This window comes from Lepidochelys kempii, chromosome 1 (assembly GCF_965140285.1).
Source record: "Lepidochelys kempii isolate rLepKem1 chromosome 1, rLepKem1.hap1, whole genome shotgun sequence".
Lineage (NCBI taxonomy): Eukaryota > Metazoa > Chordata > Testudines > Cheloniidae > Lepidochelys > Lepidochelys kempii.
Window position 1 is genome coordinate 258,594,319 of NC_136380.1, and position 17,325 is coordinate 258,611,643.

The window sequence follows — 17,325 nt, forward strand, 5'->3', positions numbered from 1 at the left end:
GGGCTGGGAATGAGGGATTTGGAGTGCGGGAAAGGGTTCAGGGCTGGTGGTTGGAGTGTGGGGGGGGGCGTGAGGGCTCCGGCTGGGGGTGCAGGCTCTGGGGTGGGGTCAGGGATAAGGGTTTTGGAGTGCGGGAAGGGGCTGGGGGATGCGGCTCCAGGCAGGGGGTTGGGGTGAGGGATCCAGCTGGGGATCCGGGCTCTGGTGTGGGACCGGGGATGAAGGGTGTGGGCTCCAGGAGGGGGTTCCAAGCTGGGGCAGGGGGGTGGGATGCAGGAGGGAGTTTGGGTGTGGGAGGGGGCTCAGGGTTGGGGTAAGGGGTTGGTGTGCAGGAGGAGTTTGGGGTGTGGGCTCCAGGCAGCGCTTACCTCAGATGGCTCCTGGAAGCAGCCAGCATGTCCCCCTTATAGGTTGAAAGGCCAGGGAACTCTGTGCGCTGCCCTCGCCCACAGGCACCACCTCCGCAGCTCCCATTGGCTGCAGTGGAGCTGGCGCTTGGGGCAGGGGCAGGACGTGGAGCCCCCATTGCCACCCCTGCACCTTGGAGCCGGATGTGCCGGACGCTTTTGGGAGCCACGCAGAGCCAGGGCAGGCAGAGAGCCTGCCTTAGCCCGGCTGCACCACGGACCAGACTTTTAGGTGCCCGGTCAATGGTGCTGTCTGGAGCTACCAGGGTCCCTTTTTGACTGAGTGTTCGGTCTAAAACCAGACACCTAGCTGGTGGAAGTACAGGCTAGTGATCACGGCAGGCAACTGGGAGGTGGTTTCCTAGGTTTTATTCCCAGCTCTACCATCTTATTATCTGTATGATGGTAACACCTAGAGCAGTGGTTCTCACCCAGGAGTACGTGTACCCTGGGGGTAATTAGAGGTCTTCCAGGGGGTACATCAGCTCATCTAGATAGTTGCCTACTTTTACAACAGGCTACATAAAAAGCACTAGCAAAGTCAGTACAAACTACAATTTCATACAGACAATGACTTGTTTATACTTCTCTATCTGCTATACACTGAAATGTAAGCAGGGCCGTCCCTAGCGGGGTGCATGGCCTGGGACATAGGTGCCGAGTTTCTATCTGCTGAGGGGCGGTTTCTCCCCACCAGCTCTGCTCAGGCCCTGCCCTCACTCCACCCCTTCCTCAAGGCCCCACCCCACCTCTTCCCACCCCCACCCAGTTCTGCCCCCCTCCCCCTGAGTGCTCTCTGCCCTCACTCCTCTTCCCTCCCCCCCAGCGCCTCCAGACACCGCGAAACAGCTGATTGGCGGTAGGCGCTGGGAGGGAAGGAGAGGCGCTGATCGGTGGGGCCCGCTGGTGGGCAGGAGGCACTGAGGAGTGGGGGAGGTTGGTAGGGGGGCTCCTCCTCTGCCCCCACACCTGTCTCCTGCCTCACCTCTCCACCTGCCTCCTCACGAAGTGCGGGGCCCCCCAAAGTGTGGGACCCAGGGCAGTTGCTCTGATTTGTCATACCCTAAGGACAGCTCTGAATGTAAGTACAATATTTATATTCCAGTTGATTTATTTTATAATTATATGGTAAACATGAGAGAGTGAGCAATTTTTCAGCAATAGTGGCTGTGACACTTTTTTGTATCTTTGTCTGATTTTAGTAAGCAAGTAGATTTTAAGTGAGGTGAAACTTGGGGTATGCAAGACAAATCAGACTCCTTAAAGGGGTACAGTCATCTGGAAAGGTTGAAAGCTCCTGACCTAGAGCCCCAGATGAGAGCCGCATCCCACTAGTTTGTACTGCAGGGCCCTTGGTAAGAGCCCTGACCCCAAACTGCTTACAATCAAAATAGACAAGATGAAGAAAGATCCCCATTTTACAGCTGGAGAGCCAGGACACAGAATGGCAGCGCCTTGCCCCGGGCTATACCAGCAGTCTGCGAGCTGAACTCGGATCTTCTGTGGCCTAGATCAGCATTGTAACCACAAGACCAACCTTTCTAATATCGCTTCCTCTCGTCTACTGACGTACTGTGACCATGGGCAAGCCACGCTCTCTCTGCCTCTGCTTACTGTCTATAAATGGGGGTAGCATTGCCCTACCATGTGTGTTTGAGAGGCACCGACTGTAAAGTGCTTTGCTTTGAGGTCCCTGGATGGAAAGTACTATAAAGTACTGGTTTGCGCAGAGGCTGAGCGTTGTCTACATGAGAAAGTTATACCACATAAGCGAAGGGGTGGATATAAACCTAGGTCGTTATACCAGTATCACTCCTGATGGGAACACTCAGTCCAACATGAGTGCCTTTTTTGACTATCAGCCTAAAACTTAGGGATTCCCCCTTCTCTAGCCTCTTGGCGGAGCAAAGTTGGGATTTCTTGTTGGGCTGTGTCATAACCATAGGGGTAGCCTAAATTCCTCCTTACCTGTAAGGGGTTAAGAAGCTCAAGTAACCTGGTTGGCACCTGACCAAAGGAACCAATGGGGACAAAAGATACTTTCAAATCTGGGGGTGGGGAGAGGTTTTGTTTTGGGTTCTTTGTTTTTCTGTGGCCGGTTCGCTCTTGGGACTAAGAGGGACCAGACATCAATCCATGTTCTCCAAATCTTCCTGAACAAGTCTCTCATATTTCAAACTTGTAAGTAACAGCCAGGCAAAGCCTATTAGTTTACCTTTGTTTTCTCAACTTGTGAATTTTCCCTTTGCTAGAGGGAGGTTTGTCCCTGATTTGTTGTAACTTTGAAACTAAGGCTAGAGGGGGTTCCTCTGCGCTCTCTTAATTTTCTGCTACTCTGTAAGGTTAACTACCAACCTACGTTCACAGAGGTGATTCTTTTACCTTTTTCTCTTTAAATAAAATCCTTCTTTTTAAGAACTTGACTGATTTTTCCATTGTTCCAAGACCCAGGGGTTTGGGTCTTTGATTATTTTGTAACCAATTGGTTAGGATATTATTCGCAAGCCTCCCCAGGAGAGGGGGTGTATAGGCTTGAGGGACTAGGACTCCAAGTGGTCCTTTCCCTGATTGTTTGTTAAATCACTTGGTGGTGGCAGTGATCCCAAGGCAAGAAGGGAATCTGTGCCTTGGGGAAGTTTTAACCTAAGCTGGTAAGAATAAGCTTAGGGGGTCTTTCATGCGGGTCCCCACATCTGTACCCCAGAGTTCAGAGTGGGGAAGGAACCCTGACAGGCTGTAATGAAGCGGACCCGCCATATTAATAAATGGACTACAGCACCACAGCTGCTGCCCACTCACTGGGAGGGAGACAACAATCTCCGCTCCAATTGATCACAGGAATCATGCTGGTTGTTGCCAGGGACAGTGTGATTGTACAGAAATATGCCTTGCCAGCCCCAGCTTGCTATTGTACAAGTGCTCAGTCATTTGAATAAATTTCAGGCCTCGGGACATGTCCAAGGGGGAGCCAGCAGTGTGTCTGGTGGGGGGATGGCATAAATGTCTGCATCTAGTCAAAAAGAACAAGCACACCAAGGAAGAGAGGGACTTGTATTTATTCTGGGAGAAGTTCAAGAGTAACCCAGCCTCTGCAGGGGAAAGGATAGCTGCACTGCCTGCTCCGTCAAGGGCAGGGGAGTCACAAAGGTTTGTGTGGGGTGGATTTTAATGTTCATGAAAGGAAAGTCCAATAGCTACGGCCTAGAACCAGGAATAATGCAAGCTTAACTCTGCTACTCTCTGCTGATGCACCTCAGTTCTGTACCACCCTGCGCACATGTGTGCTCGCACACCCACCAGGTTTTTGTATAGCTGTTCCCAACCCTAGTTCTATTTCCTGCTTGGTTCAAATTATTTTAGACCCCGGCAATGTGTACGAGTAGTCCCAATTGCTCTACGCAGTCTGCATGGCTTTGCACTTGTCTACGTTATTACCTGCTGTCGCCTAGCACTGTCAGGTCCTTGTGGTGGCGTTCCTCTGTCTTCTCTAGCCTGGCCTAACCTAATTAATTTTGTGTCCTCTGCAAATGTTGCCCCCTCCTCACCCTTCACCTCTTTTGGGATCACTGCTGAAAGGTGCTAATGGCTGCCAGCAGGTGGGTACTGGGATCCAAGACCCATTCATAGGCCTCCTTAAGCCAGTGTCAAGCACTCTTTCAACAGAAGCAGCAACAAAGCCCTTTTATGTAGTAAAAACAGCTGGAGGCTTTGGGGCTACAACCTAGGGAACTAGGCTGCATGGCAAGTCAGAGCTAAGTGCGTGGCCTGAGGGGTGGCCTGGTTGCAAACGCAGGGACTAGAATATGGGTTGCAGGCTGCATGTGTTGGAGGCAAAATGCTGGGAGAAGCTGATTTGAGCATGATCCTGAGAGGAAGCAGGAAGACCAGGCTTCTTGGACACAGAGCCTGTTGGAGGGTTAGATCTGGGGATTTCTGAGCAATGAAATTGTCTGTTGTTGTTTGCTTCTACTATGTTCCGGCAAACAGGACTTTGTGTACATATTTTTGTAACCAAGAATATACTTGACTCATAATGAATTTCCCATCCTAACAGAAACAATTCTGCAAGGGCCTGAATACTGGTTAACTGCTTGGGCTGAAAGGGTAACCATATTCAAATACTGAAGCTTTGGGACACCCTATTGTTAACCGTAAGCCACAACGAAAATTGGCCTAAATTCCTAGCCTTTATTTTCCGTCTCTTAACCAGTTCCTGATCCATGATCATGCTTTGTATCTCAGTTGCCTACTTTATTTTTTAATAACCTCCTGTTAGGGACACTTTCAGTTTATTTGGATTTGTCTGAAAGCTTCTATCTGCCCGTTCTCCTTTATCCGCTTGCTAATCAAACTCTGGCTCCTCACTGATTCACCAGTGGGCTCAGAGCTGCCAGGGCTGCTCTCCCATGCTGGCCTGGCTCTATGAAGGAAAATGATGCTTGTTCTGCAGGGATCTTTCGGTAGCAAGGAGGATAAAAGATCAGAGGCACATACTGAATGAGCAGACAGAGCTAAATGAAGGGGCAGGGGCAGCTGGAGATGTTTCATGGGGCTTTTTGGCAACAAGGATAATTACTAGGATTTGGAGATCACTAGGAAGCTAGTAAAGGGAGATGGGAGTAATAGAGTTTTCTTTCCTGAAGAGTGAGTTGTCTCGATGCCCTAGAGTTTAATTACTTCAGCAGCTGAAGAGTGAGAGGTATTTCCGCGTGGGTATGTGCCTGGACATGCTGGAGTGTATGTGTTCCATTCATTTGTAATCCTACATGGGGAGCAGCTGCTTTGGAGTAAGTCCTTTTGTTCTTTGGCATCTATATAATTTCTCCATACCATACCATACATTATACATACCATAGTATTTATAGGTAGACACGGTCTGGATGTGCTCCCGTGCCTCAGTGTAATGCAGCCACATATTGGCCCTGTACACTGGATGTGCCTTGACAAACCCATCCCTCAAACTGGCTGGCACTATCCATGAGGTCATATGGCTTGTGTCCCATGCACACTGGCATGGCCTTCAGGGCCAAGCCGGTCCCCGAGGCTGGGTGCTGCGTGTTCAGTCAGTGTGGAATTCACTCCTTACTGCAGAATCTGAAAAATGTCTTAGGTCTCATGGTTGCAAGGAAAAGCTTGAAAATGGGAATGGTATGTAACATGCTGCTGGCCCGAGTGTGCAGCCAGCCTGGTCCAATCGCTCTGAGTGGTGTCAACTGTGCCAATCGTTAATGAGTTAATTCTGAAACCTGCTGATGACAATTTGTGTGAGAACAACATGAAGCTCCATTCAATATCAAAATAAACAGCACAGGGGAGATTGTATTGACTGGATTATTCATGTTAATCTTTAATTCAGTAAAAACCTACATTTGTAAAATGTACCGGGAGCTGCTATTGAAGAGTGCTACAAAAGCCAGGGACCCTGCTGTAGAGCACATGGGGCCTTCCACCAAGGGAAAGCTCTGGGATCCTATTAGATGATGCGTAACAGGCAATGTAGGCAGGACAGCTAAAGGAAATCAGGTACTGCAGATACAGCGAAGCATGATGAAGATACAATTTCTACATTCAGAGCCACCCCTTCTCCTAATTGCTCTAGTTTACTAGAAGAGTGATCTGCTTCCGCTGAGGACTGCCAAACTGAGCAGGATGGTAGGTTTGACTGTTTCCAGCCCAGGATTGTGCATGACTGGATGACAGAAATGAGATAAGTGCTGCTCTCAGGCCAGAGGGAAACAACCCTTTAGAATGTCACAGTGAGCCCTGGTGCCAGCTTGGTCTGTGGGTATGTCTCATCCCATTAGACTGGCAGTAGAAAAGCAGAACTGCAAAGGGCAACTTGTACCATGTGATGGGTCTGCTCACCATTTAAAAAGGATCTAACCCCCCTAAGGCATTTTATCTGCAACCAAGTGCTCTTACTAACCAGCAGCAGTGGCAATTTTCCCAAAAAACCCATCATCCTTCAGATGACATACAGCTGATGGCCCAGCTAGTGGGTTCTTGAGGGAGAAACATAAAAAGCTGCCCTCTAAGAGAGGCAGACATTAGTGGGTAGTTGCAAGGGCTCAGAGCAGGCAACCACCATCACCCACACCCAGACAACCCCCTTTATGACTCCAATCCTGTTTAGGGAGGAGGTGGTGTAGAAGCTCAGCAGCTAACTTCACACGGTGGGGCCATGACATGCTGCATGCAGCAACTTCTCCTGCTCGTAGTCAAAAGGGCTCTGATCTCAGATGTAAACTGCAACAAAGGCAAACCGCAGTCTGTTCTAGCTTCAATACAAGCATCACCGACAGCAACTCTGGCATTAGACAACCCTAGCTGCTCTTTCCTTAGCTATTTTAATGGTCCCTTCTGTCTCACTTGTGAGATGCTCTTTCCCCTGTAATTTTTAGAATCTAGCCAATGCCAGTCTGAGCCCCAGCCCATGGTCGCATTTTTCATTTGGCAAACTGATGATTTTACCAAGTTTTCTCCCCTCCTGCTGCACACCAATGCTTGCTCTCAGACCAGTCGTGGTCAAACAGCATTGCTTTCCTCTCTGCAGAGTGCATGATAGCTTCTGGCCTGGAGCCCTACAACACACTGTGATTTGTGTAGGATCTATAGCAAGTTCATATATTTATGGTTTGGATTCCTTAGCAACGGGACTGAAGATCAGAAGGTGAATCAGCAGCAGGGTCCAGGGGTCTGCAAAGAGGCCAGCATTTGTGCTCAAGGCAACTCGACATTATCATCTTTAATTTAAGCACTGCTTTTTAAGAGAAGTTATCGAGTCCAGTGTCAGGCCCCAGGCACAGGAGATAGAGGGAGACAGGTGAGTCCTGAGACGAAAGAACTGGTGGAGGACTTCAAAAAAGCTGACAGTATTTTAATGAATGTAAAATGTAGGAGTTCAGATTGTCATCCATCCCCTTTGTGTCTCTTTTAGCCAGCATGTTGGAACAACGTCTTAATAGTCACAGTGACAGCTCAAACAAAATCAGAACACCGAGTCAGTCCCAAACTTCCCTCCCCAGAAGAGCATATATACGGCTCTAAGCTGCATGCATCAGGGTGAAATCCAAGCTTTGGACACATGCGTCTAGTCAGTCTCATCTTAGACAAGGGATGCACCTGTTACTAAACAGCGTCCAATCCTATTGTCCTCCGGGTCTAAAAAACCACCATAGAATGTTCATGATTCAGGGGAAGTACTGGCTGCTTTTGAGAATCAGTACCTTAAACAGAATCCACCCAGCTCTTATTAATGACCACACCCCAATTGATGGCAAAGAACATCTGTTCTGTGGCAACTCCCTGCATCCTTTCCATGCTCCCCATTTCAGGCCTCTTGTGGGCATCACAATTCATCCAGCACATTGAATTTATTTAAAATCCCTTCCCCTCAAATTAATTTAGCGCCGGTGAAATGTGTCCGATTGATAGGCCTTCAGATGGGCATCTATTTTAGCCCCAGGATTAGTGATACCACATGGGCAGCAACAACGTAAATTTGCCCCCACCCTAGCAACATGGCTCAGGTCTAAGTTACATGTCAGCCATGTTGAGGTGGAAAGATGAGCTGTTCTAATGGCTCAAATCAAGGCCTGATCTCCTGGCTGAGACTGCTAAAAAAAAGGGAAGATTGAAGTTAGCCATGGTGCTGTCTTGTGGGACATAGATATCTGTCCCCCTAGAACTGGACTAGGAGTGGGTGAGTGTCACCCAACTCTGTAACTGGGCAGCCATAATCTGGTAACAACTTTATCTATATATTTTTAACAAACCCATTGCTGTGGTCTCTGAGCACAAAGTTTTAGTGATTCCTTGAGGTGGGATCACATTGGAAGCAGCAACCTTGCGGTGAAAAGCTTTGTATCCCAATCCCACAGACAGGCTCTTTCCCTTTTGACAGCAGGCCCCTGTGGGAGTTGAGGATGAAGGCCCAGGCTCTGATGATTATTTTTTTCCTCGTTCCACCTACTCCAACCAATGCTCCGTGAGCTCTGCTGAATTTCCATCTTCATTTCCTGTGAGTGCAGGAAGTCAGAGTCTTCCACCATCTGAACAAGCCTACTCATCCTGTGCAACTAGAAACTGTGACCATGTCCAATGGCGCCTAGTAAAGGCAGATCTGTACACAAAAGCATATCGGAGAGCTGTCGTTGCCTGAGTGCACCTGGGTGTGGCTGGTGACCAGGGGCACACTGAGTGCCAACCACTCTGAGCTTGGGATGCTTTGAGGAAGGCTGAGTGTTCAAAAGAGGGACATGCCACACAAGGCCAGCACATTTGTTAAACCATCCGATCTAGAGCAGGATGATAAGGAAGAGGGGCCCTTTGCTCGAAAAGTCAGCTCCAGCATTCAATTGTCCTCCTAGGTGCCTCAGAAGGAGGTGCCGATGGCAGCACCGGAGGGGATAGTCTGAGAGTTGAGTGCTATGCTGGGGACGGTCCAGCAGAAACAGGGTATCTGGCAGTGGCAGCAATGTTTATAATCTAGGCGATGCGCTCCAGCTGTCCCTCCCCTGGGGCCTCTCCTGTTCACCAGGGGAATGATCTGAAAGCCCGTTACCTCTTCTCTATCTTCTGCATCTGTAGACTGAGTGAGGTGAAGCTGGCCAGGAGGTCAGTGACCTCATCCACCTGACATAGAAACAATGCAGTTTGTTATCGCGAGACAAGCAGGGGCTGCAAGGGAAGGAAGACTGAGCGTAATGCGGGATGTATCCAGTGATGAGCTGCCAAAATCTTAACAACCGGTTCCCTATAAAAAAGTTCTGATTTAAGGGATGTGCCAAGAGGTGGAGCGGGTGTAGTGGCAGGGAAGAGATTGCACAGAGGCAAAAGGGGCTCTTGCAGGGAGTGCAGTGGCAGGGAGGGAGTGGCACAAGGGAGAAGTGGGCAGGAGGGGGTTGTTGCAAGAGGCTGGCAGGCGGGGGTGTGTATGTGCCCAGGGCTGTTGCAGGGGCGTGAAGGTGGCAGGGAGGGGTTTGCACAAGGGAGGAGTGGGCAGGAGGGAGCTCCAGAGGTTGATGCAGGGGTGAAGGTGACCGTGGCTGGCTGGGGGTGGGGGTTGCCGGGTGGAGGTTGCCCAGAGGCAAAAGTGGCAGGACAGGGTGGGTTGTTGGGGTGGAGGGTGCACAGGGGAGAAGGTAACTGGTTGGTGGGTGTTGGAGGGGGTGGCACTGGCTGGGGGAGGGGTGCCCGGGTTGCTCCCACATACACCATTCCCAAGGCCAGGGACTGGACCTGCCCACCCCCTGGCTCTCCGCAGGCCCATGCGGCTCCCTGCAGCCCGGCTAGGTATCTCGCAGGCGGCGTAAACACCCAGCTTCTCCGCCTGAAGAGCGGAGCGCAGCTGTCCCTTCTTCCCCATGCCGTGGGCCAAGCTGTGCTCCCCACTGCCCCTGGGGCTCTCAGCAGCAGCGGCAGCTGAGGCTCTGCGAGAGGGGGAAGGCGGGGGAGGGGCCGGGAGCTCAGGGAGCCGTAACAATTTTTAACAACCGGTTCTAAAACTGGTTCAAAATTTAACAACCGGTTCGCGCGAACTGGCTCCAGCTCACCACTGTACCTCATCCTTGCCTGGAAGGGCCCACGTGTGTAGATGAGTGGGGAAATGAAATCTTCTCAGCCCATCGGGTCTTTGACGTCTCTGCTGAGTCTGCCGTTAAGGGTACCCTGGGCAGTGGCAATGCTTTTCGTGTTATGAATATCTACCCTCCAGAATACAGACATTCTTCTCACTACCCACTCCCACCAAATGAGTTACTACAAAACCTAGCTACCGGGAATCTTTCCATCATTACATGTGGGCTCGAATACGAACCAGTGACATGGAGGGGAATGTGTCTGTATCCTGGTCCCAGTCTTGGATGTTAGCCTACTGAAGCTGTCTGTTCTCTCTTGGATGTACGTGTGAAGCCAGCAACGCAGCATGGGAGTCACTCTGGCTGCCTCTCACCTGCTCCTTAGTACTGGTCATCTGTAACCTGGAGCAGAGATCATCCAACTGCTCCCGCTGCTCCCGCTGCCCAAGGCGCTCCAGGTATTCCCGCAACATCTGGATAATCTGAAACGGGCAGCGTGGTGAGATGCAGGAGCAGGACAGCTGTAAGCAGGGCAGGGTACTGGTGGTGCAAGGACAAAGGGGCAACCGCAGCAGCATGGTGCCACTCCTGAGGTCTGGGGTAGGCACCCACACGGGGGATCAGAGCCAGGCTTCAAAGCAACTGGACAGGGCTATGTGTAGAGGCGCAGTCCAGGGCGTCTCCAGAAGGAAGGCCACATATGAATCAGATGCTGAGTTTTTTCAGATGGGCTGGTCATTCCATCGATTCCTATCCATGGCTATTAGAACACAGTGGTGAGACCAAAGTCCTCAAAGGGCCAGCCTCACATCCAGTGGTTCCCTGGGTAAAAAATTCTTGTTGCTTTCTCCCCCCTCAGGTCTGCGTTACCCAAATCTCCCTTTCCTCTCCTCTGCTTCCTGACTTGTGAAACTGGACAGGTGGGGTCCAGGGCCTTCCAACCAGTGCTCCAGGAAAGTGCACAGCTGTTCCTATTAGTCAACTAGCCTTGCCTAATGCTTGCACTGGGAGAACATAAGGGGATTTCTAAGGGGTCCCTCCTATAGCCAGACATCTCCATTTCATAGTTCTCACTAGCTGCCATTCAGTGCATTCTAGGGCCCACAAGCCCTGGAGAGATCCTGCAACAATTCCAAGTGGTGTCTAGGGAGATTCTCTGCCTCTGGAGAGTGAGGTGGGATGTCAGAGCCTGGGAGGAAGAAGGTCAGGAGTCCTGGAATTGCCAGCATGCTGGAGCAGCTGAGGTACTCAAATGAGGCACTTAAAGCAGTTACAAAACCCCATGTGTCCTTCAGAGTGCACCGAAGAAAGGCAGTGCTTGGAGAGCAGATGCACACAGTATCAGAGAGCATGAATGTTTCTCACCTGCTTCACTTCAAGGCGCACGGCCTCCAGGCTCTGAGAGAGCCCTTCCTGCAGGATGTTCAGCTTGGACTTGGCGAGGTGCAGAGGAGTCCTTCCAGCTCGATCCAAGGCATCGACTCTGGCTCCTGAAAGGTGCACATGCATGGGGGAGAGAGAGGTTGATTAAAAGCAGCGGTGGCCCTGGGGGAAGGTCAAAGAGATGGTGGTAGCATTATAATTTGTAAAGAGGAAGTGTTACCTCCGCGCAGCAGCAGCGTGATGACAGGAACATGGTTCGTGCAGGCAGCTGGGAAGGGAAAACATGAGACGCACAACTCAGAGTAGAGCTACAGTCCAGGGAAGGGGATCCTGCTCACGTGCTAAGCCCCCTGGGCACCACAGCACAGGCAACCAGATTCCTAGGGGGTTCTTTATCAGAGGGAAGGGCAGCACTCCCCTTTGAAGCCTGCTCAATGATCAGCGGTTACAGCAGAGGTGGGAAAACTTTTTGGCCTGAGGGCCGTATCGGGTTTCAGAAATTGTATGGAGGGCCGGTTAGAGGAGGCTGTGCCTCCCCAAACAGCCAGGTGTGGCCCAGCCCCTGCCCCCTATCCGCCCCCGGAACCCCCACCCATGAGTGCCCCCCGCTGCCCCATCCAACCCCTCCTCCTTCCTGACTGACCCCCCGGGACCGCTGCCCCCATTCAACCCCCCCGTTCCCCATCCTCTGACCGCCCCGACCCCTATCCACCCCCCCAAACTTCGCTGCCCTCTATCCAACGCCCCCTTCTCCCTGCTCCCTTACCGTGATGTCTGGAGCACTGGTGGCTGGCAGTGCTATAGCTGTGCCGCCCGGCCAGAGCCAGCCACAGCGGCGCAGTGAGCTGAGGCTGTGGGGAAGGGGGGACAGTAGGGGAGGGGCCGGCGGCTAGCCTCCTGGGCCAGGAGCTGGGCAGGAGGGGCCCGTGGGCCGGATGCGGCCCACGGGCCGTAGTTTGCCCACCTCTGGGTTACAGCCCCTGCCAGCAAGCTGGATAGTCTCTGAAACAGGCTTCTTGTTTCTCAGGGCCAGCAGGAGGAAAGAGATGTACTTCCCTCAGCTCTGACCCTCAAGCTGCCTTCAATTAAAGAACAAATCTGATGGAACCCAAAGAGTCCAGGACAGGGGTTGACTGCCACAATACAGAGGAAGAAAGAAAGGAAGGAAACTAATGGGGATCGTCACAACTCTGGGAACAAAGATCATGTTACAGAAGCCCTGATTTCAAGCTCCTGGCACTTACCCAAGTGTAATGCAGTGTTCCCCAGTCCATCTCTCTGGTTCGGGTCTGCCCCATGGTCCAAAAGCAACTGCACTAGAAACAATTAAATGGACCCATTTCAGTCTCTTCCCTTTGCCCAGCAGGTCTAAGAGGGAAGAGCCAGCCTTGGCCACACTGAATGGTATAGGGGATCTTGAGAGGCAGCACATGTGCATGCCAGGGATTGCAGGGGAAATGCTGCTTTTAGCAAGGTGCACAATTAAAGAAACACACAGATTCCTCCAACACCTCTCCCACAAGGAAATTGTATCATGAAATAATCCCTTCCCACTCACCGATGCGATCATTGCCATTGCAGGAGGCAAAGTGCAGGGCCGTACGGCCTTTGTCATCTGCAGCACAGGGGTCAACCCCATCTTCTAAGAGTTGCTGCACTGACATCACAGAGAAAGAGAGAAGGAGAGACCGTGTTAATTGGGAGGGAAAGCTGATCAGTAGAGCAGCTATGAGAGAGAGACAACCAGATGAGTGCTAGAGCCCAAATATGGGAATGAGAGAGACTGATGATGGAAAGGGATCCCCTTGTCCCACTTTACTTGTTCCTCTCTACTCCCATCCATCCAACTACCTCTTCAACCCCAATGGAAGGGAGACCCTGGTGCAACTTGGACTGCCTCCATTCCTCAGCAGAGAAGGAAATATTTCTTTATGTGGAGAATGAGTAACAAGTACAACTCACAGTCATGGGATATTATTGGTGCAAACAGAATTCATAGATTCCAAGGCCCAAAGGGACTACTGTAGTCATCTAGTCTGACCTCCTGTATAACACAGGCTGTAGAGCATATCTTTTTTTAAAAAATCCATCCTTGATTTAAAAATGGTCAGTGATGGAGAATCCACCATGACCCTTGGTAAATTGTTCCAGTGGTTAATTACCCTCACTGTTAAATATAGACATCTTATTTCCAGTCTGAATTTGTCTAGCTTCCACCCACTGGATTACGTTATGCCTCTATGTGCTAGAGTGAAGAGCCCATTATCAAACATTTGTTTCACATGTAGATACTTATGGACTGTAATCAAATCACTGCTTAACCTTCTCTTTGTTAAACGCTCAATTTTGAGCTCTTTGAATCTATCACTGTAAAGCAACTTTTCTAATCCCTTAAGCATTCTTGTGGCTCTTCTTCAACAAGGTCAGTGACCAGTGTATGACTGAGAGTAGCAGTGACATGAGCAAGGTTAAGATTACAAGAGTTATCAATTCTCATTCTTTGGGGGTATAAATTAATCCCCAGCTCAGCTCAGAAAGAAGCTCCCCCCATGGTTATTCAATTAGGGGACTTTAAGTCTTGCTCTGAAACATTCATTACTGGCCAGTGTTGGAGGCAGGACACGGGAATGATTCAGCTGTTGGTCTGTTCTGGTATGGCAGTTCTGATATTACCTTCCTCCTGGGTTCTAGGGTTGGAACCATTATTACAACTGGGCTTCCTTCCCCTGCCCCTCCTGGATTATTTCTAAACGTGGTGGGGGAAAATGGAAGTAACACCTGAAAAGATGACTGTGCCCTTAGGATAGGTGCAATTCTGCTATTTTAGCCAGGGGATAAGGAGAAAGACTGACAGGCCAACTACAGGAAACATTAATGTAAAGTCCAACCTAATCATCTCCCAAAACCAGGGGGAAACAATTTAACCTTTCCCATTCTGACAATGTTTTGAGATGAGTGAAGATTCGGTGTGATGACAGAAATGGTCAAAGATTATTTCCACGCTGATGAGTCACTGATTCAATGGCAATCACTTCACTGGCATGACAAGCTATAAAACACTGCAAGATTTAATACACAAGGGACCTGCATATAAATTTAGAACATGTTTTGCAACTATAATATAGTGGGACACATGGGTTTTAATACAAAAGGGTCATGCTGTACAAGTCACTTCTGACCCAGTACCTCAAGCCGAGACATGTTCTATAGCGCTCTGCATCAATAGATTTCAAAACCCTTCACAAAAACGAGCAAGTGTCATCTCCCTGCCTTACAGATGGGAAAAGGGGTACAGAAAAGCTCAGTGACTTGCCTAAGTCATAGAGTGAGTCAATACTCAATATTGTTTCTTTGTTCTCCCCATCTGTCTGTATCCACGGGTTGAGTCTTGTCTTATACTTAGATTGTAAACTCTTTTTGGGCAGGGATCATCTTTTTGTTCTGTGTACAGCACCTAGCACAATGGGGTCCTGGTCTGTGACTGGGATGCCTAGGTGATATGGTCATACAAATAACAGTAGCAGAGGCAGGAATAGAATCTGCACTGCCCGAGTCTTGTTCTCCTATCTGGTGTGCCATGCTGGCTGACAACAGACTGGGGCTGTTTGTGCAACAGTCACTTGTCTTTCTTTCAAAAAGAGCGTTGCTCTCCTGCCACTCTGCAGCAGGACATGTTACTATTGTTGATACCTGGGCTGAAGTCTCTGTCACATATGTAATAAAAATGCAATGCCAGTCTGTCTTAAGGCACTCTGCAACAACTAACGCTATGAAGTGGAGAGGGCAGAAATGCTAGATTGAACTTTACACCCAGCCCAGTCCTAGCAGAACAAAACTATTTTTGCATGTGCAATGTCCGAATGGTTGGTTCTACAAACCACCTGCATTTCCCTTTCCTCCCCTACAATGCCAATTGCAAAACTGCCCTTCCAGGGAAAGGTTCTGAGTAGACCTGGCTGGTGCAGGCTCACCTGTTTCTAAGTCGTTAGCATTGGCGGATTCTCTCAATCTTTTCAGAGCTGCGGAAAAGAGAACGGGTTACTGCAAAGAGCATAGAGAACAGGTGTAGTTCCATTATTAGAATCCTCCCTTCAGGACAAGTCCCAAATTCAGGAGCTAAACAACACTGGAAGGATTGGCTTGTCCCTAGAGGAAGGGATATATGAGATCAAAGCCCCAGGAAGCAGGAGGCTTCATACTTTTCTTCCAAAGGTGGTCGTTAGGCCTTTCCTGCCAGACAGCACTTCCCAAGGAAGCCTCTTTATGTAGTGTAACACTGACAGACCTTGGTCCTTGGGATCAAACCTGAGACCTCTGGAGCTAGATGCATGAGCCTCTACTGCATGAGCTAAAAGCCATATGGCTGTTAGCAAAGGCTGTAGAACAGACTCATTAACCTCTCTCTCTCTAAGTGATCTTGGGACCACTAGATGGAACAGAACACCACACCCAGGAGGTGTGTGGGTTACAGCAGCTCAAATTTGAAAGTGAATGAGAACCTTTTCCCAACTCCTCCATGCAGTTAATCTTAGATTCAGCCATCTCCTCTCTACTCCACCAACAAAGGGTGTATGTATTCTAATAAAACATCTTTATTGGCATGGTAGATTATACAAGGGCTTCCACCTAGACTCGGAGAACTTGGCTATGTGTCTGTACCTGGTTACCCATCACATGTCCCATTGCCAGCACTGACTCAGCATCAGGTTGCTGCGCAATGTCATGCTATTCCTACCATCTTTTTTTCTTCCTAAAGCATTTCAGAGTGTTTCTTCCTTATGTATTAATGGACAATATTGTGCTCCTTTGTAGCAGCAGAGTGGGAAATGGCTCTTGATGGGGTTTGACTGGCAGCTACTGAGTGACCTGTATTTCTTTTGGTGGTTCCCATCTTGTGCACCAGAATAAGTCTTTGCGCTTGCAAAGGGCACACTGTAAACGAAACGTACGCCAGCACGTCTGTCAGAGCCTGCAGCCAGCTTGACCCAACAGTTTGGCAGAGTCTTAGTTCTGAAGCCTAGTGATATGGCTTATGTGATGACTTATACTAGCCATTTCATTGCTAATCAATTGTTTAGAGCTGCTCGATGTACTGTGAAGGACTCTCATTAGAACGTATGAGAGGACAAAGCCGGGGCCTGACTGGGGGAAGAGCACCACCATTTATGGTTTTCCAATCAGACGTCTGGGCTTCAGGGGGCCAGGGCAGGGGCCCAGGCTGGAGCAGAGTCCTACATTGCATTTCCTCCTCCCCTGCACCAGCTAGACCCGGCAAGTCCCCTCCAAGCGAGGGGAAGAGGTCACGGAGTGGGGCCCTCCCGCTTCTCCCCCTGGCCCGGGAGGAGAAGGCAGGGGGCTCTCTCCTGGCGCTCGAGCCTCATGCCCCTCCCCTGCGGGGATTGTGCCCGTCTCCCCGCCCCGCGCTCGCCCCTCACCGTGGATCTCTTTGCCCGTGGGCCCCAGGGCGCGGTGCAGCCGGGCGGCCCGGCGCTGGCGGCGGGCGGGGATCTTGCCCGCCGGCGGGTCGCGCTGCCACAGGACGTGCAGGTAGCCGAGCGAGGCGGGGCCCGGGGCCTCCGGGGGGCCTCGCAGCGCGGCCCCGAACTCCGCCAGCGCGAACCCGCCCCCCGGGGGCCCCGGCTCCTCGTCCGAGGCCGCCGCGGCCGCCCCAGCCCCAGCGACGTCCATCCCCGCCGCCCCCGCGCGGCCTTCCGAGGGCCGGGCCCAGGCGCGCGGACAGAGGGCGGGGAGAACCTAGTAACTATAGTAACGAGGGCGGGGACTCAGAGGCGTGACTGCCTTCCCCAATCACAGAATCCGGCACCACGCAGCCAATCGGGAACGGGGGCGGACGGGAGGACGCCCCGGGGAAGGAAATGAATGACAGGCCAGGGCTTCATCCGACTCTCCAGGCAGCAGCCAATGAGACAAAGCCTGAGGATGACAGATCGGTATTT

At 50.8% G+C, this 17,325-nt stretch overlaps 1 protein-coding gene across 1 annotated transcript; it reads right to left on the reverse strand.

Moving 5' to 3' along the window:
• Positions 1 to 7,263: 7,263 nt before the first annotated feature.
• Positions 7,264 to 17,114, reverse strand: ANKRD54 (ankyrin repeat domain 54). Its single transcript, XM_073325948.2, has 8 exons — positions 16,804 to 17,114; positions 15,340 to 15,387; positions 12,927 to 13,025; positions 12,613 to 12,684; positions 11,589 to 11,636; positions 11,351 to 11,475; positions 10,360 to 10,467; positions 7,264 to 9,041 (listed from the first exon to the last, which is right to left on the reverse strand). The coding sequence occupies exons 1-8, from the start codon at positions 17,054 to 17,056 to the stop codon at positions 8,967 to 8,969; spliced, it is 828 nt and encodes a 275-aa protein (XP_073182049.1). The 5' UTR covers positions 17,057 to 17,114; the 3' UTR covers positions 7,264 to 8,966.
• Positions 17,115 to 17,325: the final 211 nt, after the last annotated feature.